Here is a 16,485-nt window from a genome sequence, read left to right on the forward strand (position 1 = left end):
TGGCGAAATAACACAATAGTTTTGCGAGAATGCAAATGCTTTGGCGAAATAACACAATAGTTTTGCGAGAATGCAAATGCTTTGGCGAAATAACGCAATAGTTTTGCGAGAATGCAAATGCTTTGGCGAAATAACGCAATAGTTTTGTGAAAATGCAAATGCTTTGGCGAAATAACACAATAGTTTTGCGAGAATGCAAATGCTTTGGCGAAATAACGCAATAGTTTTGTGAAAATGCAAATGCTTTGGCGAAATAACGCAATAGTTTTGTGAAAATGCAAATGCTTTGGTGAAATAACGCAATAGTTTTGTGAGAATGCAAATGCTTTGGCGAAATATCACAATAGTTTTGTGAAAATGCAAATGCTTTGGCGAAATAACGGAATAGTTTTGCGAGAATGCAAATGCTTTGGCGAAATAACTCAATAGTTTTGCAAGAATGCAAATGCTTTGGCGAAATAACGCAATAGTTTTGCGAGAATGCAAGTGCTTTGGCGAAATAACGCAATAGTTTTGTGAAAATGCAAATGCTTTGGCGAAATATCGCAATAGTTTTGTGAAAATGCAAATGCTTTGGCGAAATAACACAATAGTTTTGCGAGAATGCAAATGCTTTGGCGAAATAACGCAATAGTTTTGTGAAAATGCAAATGATTTGGCGAAATAACACAATAGTTTTGCGAGAATGCAAATGCTTTGGTGAAATAACGCAATAGTTTTGCGAGAATGCAAATGCTTTGGTAAAATAACACAATAGTTTTGCGAGAATGCAAATGCTTTGGCGAAATAACGCAATAGTTTTGCGAGAATGCAAATGCTTTGGCGAAATAACGCAATAGTTTTGTGAAAATGCAAATGCTTTGGCGAAATAACGCAATAGTTTTGTGAAAATGCAAATGCTTTGGCGAAATAACGCAATAGTTTTGCGAGAATTCAAATGCTTTGGCGAAATAACGCAATAGTTTTGTGAAAATGCAAATGCTTTGGCGAAATAACGCAATAGTTTTGTGAGAATGCAAATGCTTTGGCGAAATATCACAATAGTTTTGTGAAAATGCAAATGCTTTGGCGAAATAACGGAATAGTTTTGCGAGAATGCAAATGCTTTGGCGAAATAACTCAATAGTTTTGCAAGAATGCAAATGCTTTGGCGAAATAACGCAATAGTTTTGCGAGAATGCAAGTGCTTTGGCGAAATAACGCAATAGTTTTGTGAAAATGCAAATGCTTTGGCGAAATAACGCAATAGTTTTGCGAGAATGCAAATGCTTTGGCGAAATAACGCAATAGTTTTGTGAAAATGCAAAATGCTTTGGCGAAATAACACAATAGTTTTGCGAGAATGCAAATGCTTTGGCGAAATAACACAATAGTTTTGCGAGAATGCAAATGCTTTGGCGAAATAACGCAATAGTTTTGCGAGAATGCAAATGCTTTGGCGAAATAACGCAATAGTTTTGTGAAAATGCAAATGCTTTGGCGAAATAACACAATAGTTTTGCGAGAATGCAAATGCTTTGGCGAAATAACGCAATAGTTTTGTGAAAATGCAAATGCTTTGGCGAAATAACGCAATAGTTTTGTGAAAATGCAAATGCTTTGGTGAAATAACGCAATAGTTTTGTGAAAATGCAAATGCTTTGGCGAAATAACGCAATAGTTTTGCGAGAATGCAAATGCTTTGGTGAAATAACGCAATAGTTTTGCGAGAATGCAAATACTTTGGTGAAATAGCACAATAGTTTTGCGAGAATGCAAATGCTTTGGCGAAATAACGCAATAGTTTTGTGAAAATGCAAATGCTTTGGCGAAATAACGCAATAGTTTTGCGAGAATGCAAATGCTTTGGTGAAATAACGCAATAGTTTTGTGAAAATGCAAATGCTTTGGCGAAATAACGCAATAGTTTTGCGAGAATGCAAATACTTTGGCGAAATAACGCAATAGTTTTGCGAGAATGCAAATGCTTTGGCGAAATAACGCAATAGTTTTGTGAAAATGCAAATGCTTTGGCGAAATAACGCAATAGTTTTGTGAAAATGCAAATGCTTTGGCGAAATAACGCAATAGTTTTGTGAAAATGCAAATGCTTTGGCGAAATAACGCAATAGTTTTGTGAAAATGCAAATGCTTTGGCGAAATAACGCAATAGTTTTGTGGAAATGCAAATGCTTTGGCGAAATAACACAATAGTTTTGCGAGAATGCAAATGCTTTGGCGAAGATCGCAATAGTTTTGTGAAAATGCAAATGCTTTGGCGAAATAATGCAATAGTGAATGCAATGTTTCTCATGGGAATGCAATGCTTTCTCAAGCAAATGATATTACTACGTTTTTCCATGTCATATTTTCTCTGTCACCATGTTCCCAGACAGGCTCTGTACCCTAAAGCAATTTTAAGTGATAAAGACATGACTCCCTCACCCCATTCCACTCCACACTGCCCTCGTCTCCGGCGTCACTGCTGCAGTCGTACTTCACGCTGGAGATCGATGCAGTGCTCCTGCGCCTCTCTCCATCTCTCTGAGGGTCCACTGCCGCTCCCTGACACACACACACACACACGCACACGTTACAGAGACATCATGTTTACCACCATTCATCAGTAAAGTGATTACAGGTGTCGCACCTGTCTGCGGGACCTCATGGCACACTCCTCAAGGGTCTCGGCCGCCTCCAGTTTACCCTGTTTACGGTACAGGGCACCCAAGTTCCTCAGCGTGGTGTTTACTGTGGGGCTGTGCATGAACACACACACATGTATCACCTTTATGTGTGTCATCAAATCATCATCAAAGGTAAAAACATTGGTAAATAATAAAAAAAAAAATTAAGTCCATAAAGTGTTGCAGTATTATTTACTTATTAAAGATTTGCACATTATTTGAACAGTCCTTTGAATCAGAATAACTCTTGCAGCGACATCTATTCTCTGATGATGAGGGCGGAGCAACCTGTCACTCACATCAGATCCACCAATAGCAAACCACAAACATCCAATCAATTCCCCAAATCCAAAATCAAGCCCCGCCCACATCTGTACTTGTTCAAGAAGCCGTTTCACTCAGATGTATGTCCGAATAGGATTGAAAAGACTATTGCAGCTTCCGTTAAATGCCAACTTGAATGGCAGAAGTGTTTTAGCATGTAACTGTGACTGATTTTTCTCACCTGTTCACCTTGCAGGCTTTGTACCAGCCACCATATTCTCCATAATGATTCCCATCTGCCAGCTTTCCCTGTAAGAAAGAAGAGGCGGAAAACACACGGACACAGAGAGAGAGAGTTTCATCCAGACAGGTTTGCAGTAAGGGAAACTATGTTTGCTGTAAATAGACATGCAGTGGCTATAGTCATGACTCACAACCTCCTTTCAAAATATTTGCAGTACTTTTAAAAGAAAAAGTTGTGGAAAGACACAGGGAATTAATCTGAAAAGACCATTAAAACATTTTTCCCCTTTAAGAAGTCTATACAATATATCTGGCACAACTCCAATACATCTTCCCAGCCAAAGAACACCATATAATGGCAGCGTCCTGTTGTGAGGGTGTTTCTTTCAGAGCACTTGTCGGGAAGGGCAATGCAAAATTGTACCAGACTGAGGAGAACCTGCAGCGTTACAATACCAATGTGGCCGAACACCCAGTGACCCAGCAGATGTATGTAAATCAAAATCGTATTATTTATTTAATTTTTTATTTTTTTCCCCTAAACATTTCCATGGACCACCAAGCACTTCTTTGTGGACCCCACTTTGAAAAGCCCAAGCCTTGCCTGATCTAAATCTGTGGAATGACTTTTTTGTGGCTATTGTGTGTCACTGTGTGTAAAGTTAGTGTAAATCTAGAATCATGTGTTCCCTTTCGAATGGGAACTCTTGCTAGGGGGCGCCATTGGGTAATGTCTCCGGCATGACCAGTGTATGAAGCATGAGTGTAAACACGACAATGACCTTGACTTGTGTCACCCTGAAGCGGTAGAGGAGCTGAGCCATATTTGGCACTCCAAGCCATTAAACAACGTGATCGGTTGAGCCACGGTGGCTACAGAGATACATCTTTGGATGACATTGGGGAGAAAGAGAAAAACATCTTCCTTGATGCACCGGTTTTGCCTTCCAAACATGTTGGTACAGCTGTTGTCGGGTACAGGCGGTGGTCGGGAAGTTTAGGGAGGCGAAGGCACACTCCACAGCTTTTAAGACCGTGCAGGTCCAGGTCTGCGGCCCAAGCCTCTATGGGGTCTGACTTTGGTTCGAGGACTGCAGACAAGATCAGAAGCTTGGGTGGTAGAGCACGGAGGAGGCATGACGGCGAAAAGAGAAGTAAAGATCTCATGGAAGGGATCCAGAGTAAACACACCGAGTGCTCCAGGGTCCCAGAGCGTTCCTTCTCCCTCTTCCCCTTTACACCTTCTGACTGAGGTCAGCTGGGGTGTGTTAGAGGCTCTGACACGTGTTTACACCAGACCCCTGAAGCTGGACCGATGATGTTTTTGGCAGTGTGTTCACTGACCTTACTGATGATTCGGCACATGTGGAAGGTTGTGAATATGTTGTCTGGCGGTTTACTGAGCTGTTAGGCTCCCTCTCTGAGCCTCCTCGGTTACCGCCTGTACTATAGCGTTGTTGGGCCTCCTCTCATTTTAAGAGTCGCTTTGTAGAGGTCTCCACTCCTCAGAGCTCCACCTGGATAGCAATATCAAGTGTTTAGACTTGTTGGTAGCCTCCTTGTTAAGCTGTCCTGGGTGTTGGATGTAGTTAGGCCTCCTCTGACTTTTGAGAGTTATCATGTTGAGGCCTCCGTCCTCAGAGCTTGACCAAGCGGTTTACTGAGCTGTTAGGCTCCCTCTCTGAGCCTCTTCAGTTACTGCCTGTACTATGGAGCATTGTTAGGCCTCCTCTCAGTATAGAGAGTTGTTTTGTAGAGGTCTCCAGTCTTCAGAGCTCCACCTGGATAGCAATATCAAGTAGTTAGGCTCTCTGTGAGCCTCGTTGGTAAGCCATCCTAAGTGTTGGATGTAGTTAGGCCTCCTCTGACTTTTGAGAGTTGTCGTGTTGAGGCCTCCGTCCTCTGAGCTCGATCAGGCAATAGCGTTGAGTTGTCAGGCTCTTTGTGAGCCTCCTTGGCAACTGTTTGTGTTAGGAAGATTCGTTAAACTGAGCCGTGAGCTCCGCTAGGATAGCATTTCAATGTAGGCTCTCTGTGAGCCTTGGAAGCTGTCCTGAGTGTTGGGCGTTGTTTGGCCTCCTCTCATTTGAGAGTCTCTAGAGTCTCCACCACTATAGCTTGACCAGGCAGTACTGCCAAGTTGCTAGGCTTTCTTTGAACCGCCTTGCCTATTGCCTCTATAGAGGAGTGTAGTTAGGCTTCCTCTCACTCAGAGCGATTTGTGCCGAGGCCTCCACTCCCCAGAGCTCCGCCTGGGGCAGCAGTACCAAGATGTTAGGCACTCTGTGCGGCTCCTTGGTAGCTATTCTTAGCATAGGATGTGTCAGGCCTCCACTTGTTTGAGAACTTCAGTTGAGGCTTCTGTCCTCAGAGCTTGATTGGGTAGTATTGCTGATTTGTTAGGCTCCCTTTGGTCCTCATTGGCTTCTACTTTTATTTAGAGCATTGCTAGGCCTTCTCTCTAAAGAATGTCTCCTGGGTCTCTGCTCTTCCAGAGCTCTGCTTGCATAACAATTCTTGTTAGGCCTCCTGTCATTTCAGAGAGTTGTCTTGCTTAGGCCTCAGTTTGTAGAGCTCAGTTATGCCGTAGCACTGAGCTGCTGGCTCTCTGCCCGAGCCTCCTTGGTGCCCCTAGGTCAGGGGTAGGCAAGTTTGGTCCTAGAGAGCCGCTGTCCTGCAGAGTTTGGCTCCAACACTGAAAAAAACTCTCCTGCCTATAGCCTTAGTAATCCTGAAGACATTGATTAGCTTGCTCAGGTGTGTTTGATTAGGGTTGGAACTAACTTCTGCAGGACAGCGGCTCTCTAGGACCGAACTTGCCTACCCCTGCCCTAGGTGGTTTGGGATGCAGTGCTGAGGCCTTCGTCCTCCAAGTCAGCTAGGGACCAAATTGTTAGGTTCTCTATGTGCCTCCATGGTTACTGCTTGGAAATGGAGCACTATTTGGCTCCCCTGAGCTCCACCTGCTATGATTATAGGCATAGGATGCAGTGCTGAGGCCTTCGCCCCTAGAGCTCCAGCAGGTAACATGGCATGTTGTTGGCTCTTTGGTCACTCTCTTAAAGCAGTGTGTTTTAGGCCTCCTCTCCTTATAAGAGTGATTTTAGGCCTCCACTCTGCAGAGCTTCGCCTGGCCAGCTAGATCAAGTTGCTAGGCTCTTCAGGGCTTCTTGATAGCTGTTGTACTTAGGGGATGGTTAGGCCTCCTCTCGCTTTGCCATGCTTCAGGTACTCTTGCGCACGTCTCCTTCAGACAAAAAGTGGAGGACGTCTTTCACATGTAAGCTTTTTATACAGTTTTACAAGTAGTCACGTCACCGGCTGCCGCCTGCTAATGTCAAGTTCATTATTGTGTTTAGACTCATGCTTCAGACTAGAGGTCTTCACGGGTCCAAAAAATCATGCCCGACCCGAAAGAGACCCGTAATGTGCTACACCGAACCGACCCGGACCCGTCGTTCATTTCAAAAGTTGGACCCGGACCCGTGCAGACCCGAGAAATGACATAAACGTACTGCCCGGACCCGACCTGGACCCGTCTAATATTTGAAAACTGGACCCGAACCCGGCAGGATGACACAAACCCGACTGGACCCGATTGTCACATATTATTTAACACGAGTTGCGAAAAATAAAACTTTTCGTCTTACCTAATTTTAGTAGCCGTCGTCTCACTTCCTTGTTACGTTAACGTTACCTGACTGACTGATGCACAATTCACCGACAAGAAAGTTCTATCCATGTTATTTCTCTCGTTATTCCAAGCTTAATCCACTCATTATTTCAGCTTTAAAAGTCCACTTGATGTCACGGTGATGGATGACAAATGCAACCTTGCACATGTACATTCTGACTCGAGTTAACTCGCATAATAACTTTAACTGTTTGCCCTTTTGAACTATAATAACGATTGCTTGTTGAGTTTGATCATATCTGTGCTCTCTGCTCTTCATTGAGTCTGAATCTGACCACCAAAACTTTAAGATTGAACAAGACGGTGCATTTATATTATTGTAAACATTGGAGAAAATGTAACCATGGGAATCATGGTTACATTACCTTTCAGTTCACGCTGCAACAGAAGGTGAATATTTTGTGTGGTGCCTTTCTATACCCACTATATCAGCCGACCACATAAGCATATCAGTATCTCACACACACACACACACACACACACACACACACAAACCTACTTTGCTTTCTTCTCGTTCCTCAGCGTGCATCCAGATGGGTTTATTTTCAGCTGTAGACACAGAGAAACATAGAGTGTTCTGCTACTGTAGTTGGCCATTACCAAACATACCATGGAAAAATCTGAAACAGTTTCTGCCAAATAATGTATTTACTATTTTTTATTGTTACTACTGTGAAATCATCATAGATTTAGCAAAAATTGCCAGGGTATTGCTGTGCTATGATATTCTGATCTGTAGATACGTTCAATCCTTGAATTGGATTCAAGGATTGCACTCATTCAATCCTTGTTCAATTTTCGATTTAGGTTACAAACGTAAGAGTTTCATAGTTAAAGGAGTAGTTCACTTTTATTTTCGTCTGGAATCGTTTAAAGCCCTTTGAACAGTTTGCAGTGAAACTGTCTTTTGGACCTTGAACCGTTTGGTTCCCATTGAAGTCCATTATATGGAGAAAAATCCTGGAATGTTTTCATCAAAAACATTAATTTCTTTTCGACAGAAGAAAGAAAGACATGGACATCTTGATTACATGGGGGTGAGTAAATTATCAGCAAAAGTTTTTTTAAAAGTGAACTACTCCTTTAAGTTTAATACTTGTTCAGATCACGACCCGTATGGGCTCTAACGATAACTGCAGTACAATAAGTTCTGTCATGTACATGAACATGTACTAAAAATGTCAAGTTCACAAAAATAAATTTAGCATGAACCCAGCTAACAACATTATATTGTAAGAACGTTTTCCTAGCGTTCCCATTAAGGTACAAAAGCGTTATTACTGAAAATTCCCTGAATGTTCTCAACGTAAATGTTTTAAAGAAGTTCTTGGTTATGCGACTGTTAAGGGAACGTTTCATTTGATCATTCTTCAAACATTATGGGAACATTACTTCTGAATGTTTGCTGAATATCATATATAAATGTTTCAGAAAATAGCTCCATGAACAATATTACATAAGTAATGTTTTGTGTTAGCTAACATTAGCTAGTTCTGAAACTGTTCCCTGTTAGTGAAACAGAAGATGTACAGAAATCAAGAAAATAATCAAGTTGATTTATTGGAATGAAGAGCAAAATCAACATAAAAATGATTAAAAAACAAACAGCAGGCAAATTGGCCTGTTCTGAAAAGATAATGAATCTTTTACATAAAAAAACATAAAATAAAAAAGACAATAAATGGATGATATTTTGAAAAGAAAAGAAAGCGATAGAACGAATGGCTGTTTATACAGAACTTAAAAACTTAAAATCTTCCAAGAAGAAAACGAGAGGGAAATCACACATACAAACCATCTGTTGAGTTGCTCGTACACTAAAGTTCTTCGCACTTCTGCTTTCACATTTATTTTTTAAACATTCACATTGGCACAGCCAAGCAGTTTCACTAATATAGCGTTTATATTTGAAAGACATTTCATCTTCACTGAAAAAAATATATTGCAAATATTCATAACACTCCCGCCCCAAACCCTGATGTCTCCAGTAAAAAGTGTGAATTAACCCTATGTTCATGCTACTAAAAAAGTTTGATTGGTTGTGCTTGTGAAATCCACAGGTCAGGTGTGCAGAAGGGTCACGATATGCTGAGGTCATCATTTTCTATCATTCAGCAATGACAATAGTTCAGGTTTATAATGTTGCCAGACTTTAGTAAGAAAGCATGCAGTCTGTCAGCTAGTGAATAATGAAGTGCCATGGTCAAGCAATGATCGTACCATCTACAGATCCGAACTCTTTCTCATGGGCGCGCGTCAGGATCTCTTTGTAGAGAATCTCAGCTTCCTTGTACTTGCCCTGTTTCAGATAGCATGAAGCCTGCGGGGGGGAACACAACACTGTTTAACAACTATGGCATGCACTGTAGAATGTAGGATGTTTGAAGAATCTCCCAAACTTTTAAACAGCAGTGTATAGGCATATCATACAGTGTAGTGTGTGTGTCTTCTTTTTCTCTCTTTGTTAATGTTTTACACTGCAAACAGATCTCTGAACAATGAATGAGGCTGTTTTATTGTGCCGTTTGGACTGAGTGCTGATTATATTCACCAGGTTGTTTTTGGTCTTGGCAACATTTGGGTCATCGGGTCCGAGTCTTTTCTCGTAGATGTCGAGAGCCCTGCAGTAATAATACTCCACCTCCTCATACTTCCCCTGATTCTGGCAGAGCAGGGCCAGGTTATTCAGCTGCTTGGCCACATCCGGGTGGTCCCGTCCCAACACCTGGGCAACGGAAGAGTGACATAATTTAAAGGGGTGATGAACTGAGAAATCAAATTTTCCTTGAGCTTTTTGACATCTAAGAGGTCATCATATTATAAGAATATCCTGTAAGTTTCAGAACTGGAAACGTCCTTGTTAGTTCAATAAAAGCTTTTATTGACACCAGGCTCAGCAAACGACTCGTTTTTCAAGGTGGGGAACTATGACGTCAAAGAGGATAAAACACCACCCCCGCAGAAGAAGATCAACGCCTACTTCAACACGGCCGGTTTAGCCCTGCCCACCGATTCGCGCATTACACGCGTAGCTAAATAACATAGTCTTACCTCCTGATGACAAACCGGATAAACTTTATTTTTAATGACGTTCCAGCTGATGAGGTAAAACATCGTCCGTCTGTTCGCTTCATTTCACTGAGGATTGTTTTGTAAACAAGACTGGATTTGTAGACCGATTAAGAGTAAAGAACGGTGCCGTCTTGGATCTGACAGGTATGGTGCAACACACGGACTCTGGGTCGAACATGTACGGGCGAATCATTCAGGTCGCCATTTTACAACATTGGACGTTTCAAAACAATTTCCCCCAAGTGCACCGATGGGTGAGTCGAAACTCATTATAATATGCAAAACTGTTATCCACTCACAGCAGTGGGCGTTTACTTCCAAGTCTTCAGTGCGAGACGCCCATTAAAACCGAGCGTTTTTCAGATAGGCTCAAAACTAACTACAAAATAGCCTATTACTTATTCATTTTGATATTTTTGAATGCAAAAACCAAGCGAACGTCGTAAGTCGACCTCAGACAACAATATAATAACATTTAAAAAGCCAGTTCATGACCCCTTTAAAGCCCCAATATACAGTGCCTCCAGAAGAACTTGACTATATGCAATCGCATGATTCAGTGCATAATCAGCAAAAGTCCGCATAATTAAGCGGGGGCCTTTTTTCAAATACGTTGCACTTTCGCCACACAAATTTCCGATTTCCGTGCAAAATATGCGGGGCATGCATAATTCTTGCACTTTCATTGCAAAAAAGTCACATATATATTAGCAGAAAGTTACGAAACGCAAATCACACGAGAGCAGCCGTTTCCCCCTGTTGCCATGGGAACGATATGAAGTGACATAATTACGCGACGTGAACCTCGGCGAAAAGCTGTAAAACAGGAGCACACTTTCTTTTTTTTATATTTAATGTATTCATTTTTTACAGAAGTTGTAGCATATTCCTTGTGTAAAGCTACAGAACTTGTTTGCCTCATCAGTGTTTACTAAGGTCTGAAATAAAACAAGATGAGAACTGAAAGATTCCAGCACTTTCTGTGATGTAGTTATGCTTAGGAGGTAATAAGACATGACTCTTTACATTAAGATTGAAGCCTAGTGAAAACACTGTGTTGGGGGAATCACTTTTTTTTTGTCTTTTTCATCAAACCGTAGTTTTTGCAATTTCCCGGAATTTCATTGCATAAATATCCCACATTTTTAAAGAAAACGGGCCGGATAATCAAGGATTTTTGCCCGCAACAATCACAAAAAAATTCTGCGTTTTTCAGAAAGGACTGAATATACTTCAAGCAAAACCAAAGATCGAACTGTTGTTATTTCGAACAAAATCAAGTTTGCTTGGAGTTCGAAACAGAAAAGTTTGCTCTGGCTGGTAAACACCTTCAGACTCCCATTGGTCAGTGATGATGAGATAGGTGGGCGTGGCTCCGCCTTCTTTGATATGGAAATCGTCTCTGGTTCAGTTTAGTCACTCGAGGTCAGATTTTACATTTATGCATTTTATCCCAAGCGACTTGCATTGCATTTCAAGGTACACATTTTTACACATTTTCATCAGTTCTTGCTTTCCCTGGGAATCGAACCCATGACCTTGGCGTCGCAAGCAAGTAGAGTTTACGGTTGTAAAGTGCTGTATGAATGAAGTGTGCAGCGCTCGTTCACATATATCCTCCGTCTAAACTCACCGCTGGCATTTTTATTGTGTTTACTCGCTGTGAGCCTTTACAACATGACTAACAAGTTAGAGAATGTTTATTTAAATATCATAAAAAAATCAATTGCAAGCATTTGTGATAGTACCTTCTCTCTGATCTCCAAGGCTCTCTTGCACAGCGGTTCTGCTTCCTTGTATTTTCCTCTCTTCCCATACAAGACCGCCAGGTTGTTGAGGGTGGCCGCCACCTGGATTAGCCACCAAACACACACACGGATTACCCAGCTGGCCAAGAACGTTTTGCTAACATTCCCAGTGAGATATTAAAATGTTATTTTTGAATGTTCTCTGGATGCTCTATTACTCTTGGTCATGACAACATTTAGGGAACATTTTAATTTATTTTGCAAACATTATGGGAACAATACTTTTAAATGTTTGCCGAAACAAGTAAAGTAGGTTAACATTTTTTCCAAGGTATACATAATGTTTTTGTGTTCTTTGAGAACATTGATAACTTTGAATTGCCACAACCTTAGCTAAACTCCTGAGGAAATGCCCTGTTAGTGCACTGAATCTTTGAAGGATATTCAATAGCAAGTATACTAAATAACCACAAGCACTAATATACATCCCTGCATGAGGAGTCATTGTTGCGGGTTGATACAAGTAATTCAAGTTATGTAATCAGATTACTTTTTCAAGTAGCTAGTAAAGTAACACATTACTTTCCGGTTTACAACAAAATATCTGAGTTACTTTTTCAAATAAGTAATGGAAGTTACTTTATTATAGCTCTCCAGTCCTTGTGTTGAGAGGAATCGTTAGTGTGTGAACACAATGTTTTTGTAGATCTAGACTAAATGTGAGCATGCACACTTGCACAAAAACAGATTCAGAAATATTCAGATTCATGTTTTGAGTTACTCACAGCTGGGTGGTCATTGCCCAGGGTCTTCTCTCTGATTGACAAGGCATCATTCAGGAGATGGGCCGCTTCCTTGTATTTATTCTGGTCCCTGAATGAAAAGAAATACAATAAAGTTCTTTTGATTAACCATGTTTCCAGATGAAGTAATAGAGAATTCGTTTTCCATGAATTGTAGAATTTCCTGATTGCAAAAATAATCAGGAATTTCCAAAATAAACAAATCTGAAATAATTTAAATGTATAGAATGAAAACCCATAAACAGACTAATTTCTGTCAAACTGTTCCTAAACAAACTCCAAATAAAATTCGCTTGGGCCTGATTTTGGTAGAAATTAAATTGTTCTTTGATTTTGCTTGAAATATATATCGGGGTCTTAAAAGTGTCATAACAGATGTTCATATGACTTGTGCACTAAATTACAAGCTTTTTGAAGTAATTTAAGTCAATTTGTTGAGGGAAAATATCAAAAAGCATCAAATATAGCTATGTTTAGGGATGGGTATCGTTAAGGTTTTATCGGTATTTCTACTCTTACCGATACCGCTTATCGATCCGGTACTTTGACGGTAATTCTTATCGGTTCTTTTTGGTGTTTTTTTTTTTATTACAACATAATTAAACTCTATATTTTGAAATGTAAAATAGAAAAAGCAAAACGAAGAAAAATATCTTTTTGTTATGCAGCAATGTGCAGGCTTTTTTTGTTTTATATACAAAAAGGACATATAAGAAAAAAAACACAAGAATACAATTAATCAAAGATACAAATTATATACAAAGTGCTTTAATTTCAGGAAGGTGTATTAACATATCTTTTCAGGTAATTGTTTCTGTCTGAAAAGAAACCTAATTTAGTAATCAAATATGAAATCACATAAACAGACTTATTTCTGTCAAACTGTTCCTAAACAAACTCCAAATAAAATTCGTTTCGGCCTGATTTTGGTAGAAATTAAATTGTTCTTCGATTTTGCTTGAAATATATATCGGGGTCTTAAAAGTGTCATAACAGTTGTACATATGACTAAATTACAAGCTTTTTGAAGTAATTTAAGTCAATTTGTTCAGGGAAAATTTCAAAAAGCAAATATAGCTTTTGATTCCTGTATGTAACTAAGAACATGCAGGTTTGGAATGACACGAGGGTGAATAACCAAGGACTGAAATCTGGTTCAACTTGGGCCTGGGCATGAGCAAACACACACACACACCTGTAGACCAGAGCCAGGATGTTGAGCATGGTGGCCACATCGGGATGGTCGTGTCCAGAGGTTTTCTCCAGGTCCTCCAGAGCCTGTTTGCAGAGAGGCACGGCCACCTCGTAGCGGCCCTGGGCGGCGTACTGGATCACCAGGTTATGGAGGGTCCTGAGGCGGGCCGGGATCTCGTACCCGCCCTGCTGCGCGGCCGCCACCGCGGCGCTGTTGTGCTGATGGGAGACTGAAGAGACACACAATGGCTGAGTTTCCATACAGAGGTGGGATTAAACTTAAATAGCGCATAAAACACTTGTTATAAAGCACTGTTTCCTTCCCATGTGTTTAAGAGAACAAAAACGTCACATCCTGTGAAATTTGCGCAAAATATCGCTAATAATTGTTGCGGCAATCGGGGAACAATATGTGGCTTTTTTAACGTACATTGAAAATTGAGTTTTAAAGCACTCAGACGATTCAAAACCACCAAACCGACATTTGAGATGCTGCGATGCGATTGGTCTGCTGGTTAGAGCAGATTTCCAATCATTTGGCATTATCAGGACCCACAAATATCCCCCCATTGCATTTTTATACATTATATTAAACATTATATAGGCATTTAAAGTAGTACTGACACTAAAACTATGAAAACTAGGGGAAACTATAGTATCCACAATACATATTTGTATATTTGTGTGCATTTTTGTATTGCGATATACAGTATTGTGTCACGATATATTGTTACACCCCCTAATTAATACCTGATGTGCATTAATCTCATGTTAACTATATTAACTGTTGTTGTTTTTGGCGTATACCTACTAACGCCTCGTCATTTCCATAGAAAGCAAAGCAGATATCCCGACCCGTAAAATGAAAGAGCGCCACGGGACACACAATTCATATCCAGCGTGGACGGTCAACAATTTAGATCAATTTCCAATCAGATTTGGGTTGACAGTGGAAATAGCCAAAGTAAACCCTGTGACCAATAATATCTCTCAAATTATATTCATAAAAAACAAGGACTGCCATGTCATTTTTGTACTTCCTTACCCTGGTAATCTTCATCATTGGGAAACAAATCGTCCAGGGCATCTTTGGGAGCCTCACTATTTTTCTCTTCCTAAAACAAAACCAAAGAAAAATAAATCAGATTTAAACCATTTAAATATTCAATTTGTCATAATTATTATTTTTAATCAGTCTGTGCTGTCTTATAATGTAAATTTCATTGTGAATTTCTATAGTCAATTGCATCTCTGACCATGCATGACTGTCTTTATAGTCTCTAAATGTTAATGGCTCCATTAATTCTGGAAGTAACAGCATGAGACGTCGTTTCATGAAATATAAATGACAAGCTTGAGGCAACTGTCATTTGAACAGATAATGTCTTATAATAATGTCTTTAAATCCTCCCACAGCAGACAGAGACAAATGAAAAACACTAGTCTGAAGTGAAGGGGAGGACGTCCTGTTTGCCAGAAAATACAATTTAGTTATTCATCATCACACAGTAACGATGAGGCACGTCTCCTTCGTAACATCTCCATCCAGCAAAACAGAGCCATCGATCTACGGGGCAAATACATTAATGCTGGCTCCACATACAGGAAGAGGACTCTGCTCGTCAGATTTAAGACAGAAAACATCTTCTTTTTTCCACTTATAAGTGCATTTATAATGTTAGTCATGGTTTCTTGCACAGAAAATGTTGTAATTTAGTTTTTAATTTGGTAAAATGACCTATAAATGTATAAAAATAAACAATAAAGATACATGTCTTGAAGGGTTAGTTCACCCAAAAATGAAAATTCTGTCAGTATTTACTCACCCTCCAAATTGTTGTTCCAAACCTCTATGTGTTTATTTGTTCTGCTGAACACAAAGAAAGATATTTGGAAGAATGTTTTAATCAAACAGATCTCATTCCCCATTGACTAGTAGGAAAAAAATACATACAATGGAAGTCAATGGGGAATGAGATCTGTTTGATTAAAACATTCTTCCAAATATCTTCCTGTGTTCAGCAGAACAAATAAACACATAGAGGTTTGGAACAACATGAGGGTGAGTAAATACTGACACAATTTCATGAAACTCTAGAGGGCGCCGGCTGATGGTCCTTTACATGCAATCTGCAAGCAATCGCATCATCATCACATGACACAAGCTGATTGGCCTCTGCTGTGCTCTGAAACCCTCCCCCTCCTTAGCTCCACCTGCCTAGATCATGAACATGACAGTACTGGTCAGTTTTTCTTGTTCCAGTATGCTGTTCATCACCTACAGCAAGACTCACCTCTGGCGAGGTGCCATCGTCATATTTCTTGAGCTGGTTCATGAACTCCAGATGTTTCTTCTCCTCCTCCAGCTGTGCGACACTCTGTTCACTCTTCTGCAGTTTCTGCTGAGTGTTCGCCAGCTCGTCCCTCAGCCACTGGTTCTCCTGACAGAGCCGTCGCACCTGAGCGCGCAATTTCTGTTTCTCTGACTCCACGGCATTCAGATGGCTGGACAGGGCCATCATCACCTGAACACATTATAACAACACTTACTGTAAAGGCCCGTACACACCGGGACGAATATCAGCACGCGTTATTCGCCAGCGCTTTTCAACGCGTTTTTTGTGTTCACACCCAATCGATTTTCGCTGACGATGAGCCGAGTGAACATGCAAATTCATTCCCTGACATTAGATGGCGCCGATTTGCTCTGCAATACCACTCTATATCAGTTTTCTTTTATCAAGATGTTTGTAGTCGCTGTCGCGTTTGTCATATAGTTCTTTATGTTCTAACACCAACGA

The 16,485-nt window shown here is 40.5% G+C and overlaps 1 protein-coding gene across 2 annotated transcripts in view; it reads right to left on the reverse strand.

The window, feature by feature from the left end:
* Nucleotides 1-16,485, reverse strand: part of klc4 (kinesin light chain 4) — a 60,464-nt gene that overhangs the window by 17,759 nt on the left and 26,220 nt on the right. For both annotated transcript variants that reach the window (XM_089118171.1, XM_089118172.1), the window contains exons 3-13: nt 15,979-16,209; nt 14,730-14,799; nt 13,686-13,914; nt 12,473-12,560; nt 11,688-11,789; nt 9,419-9,592; nt 9,088-9,187; nt 7,367-7,416; nt 3,172-3,239; nt 2,630-2,738; nt 2,425-2,544 (exon numbers count right to left, since the gene is read on the reverse strand). In XM_089118171.1, coding sequence (XP_088974297.1) covers nt 2,425-2,544; nt 2,630-2,738; nt 3,172-3,239; nt 7,367-7,416; nt 9,088-9,187; nt 9,419-9,592; nt 11,688-11,789; nt 12,473-12,560; nt 13,686-13,914; nt 14,730-14,799; nt 15,979-16,209 — 1,341 coding nt within the window. The remainder of the gene's footprint in view (nt 1-2,424; nt 2,545-2,629; nt 2,739-3,171; nt 3,240-7,366; nt 7,417-9,087; nt 9,188-9,418; nt 9,593-11,687; nt 11,790-12,472; nt 12,561-13,685; nt 13,915-14,729; nt 14,800-15,978; nt 16,210-16,485) is intronic.

This window comes from Pimephales promelas, chromosome 2 (genome assembly GCF_988280905.1).
Source record: "Pimephales promelas chromosome 2, fPimPro1.hap1.1, whole genome shotgun sequence".
NCBI classification, from domain to species: Eukaryota; Metazoa; Chordata; class Actinopteri; order Cypriniformes; family Leuciscidae; genus Pimephales; species Pimephales promelas.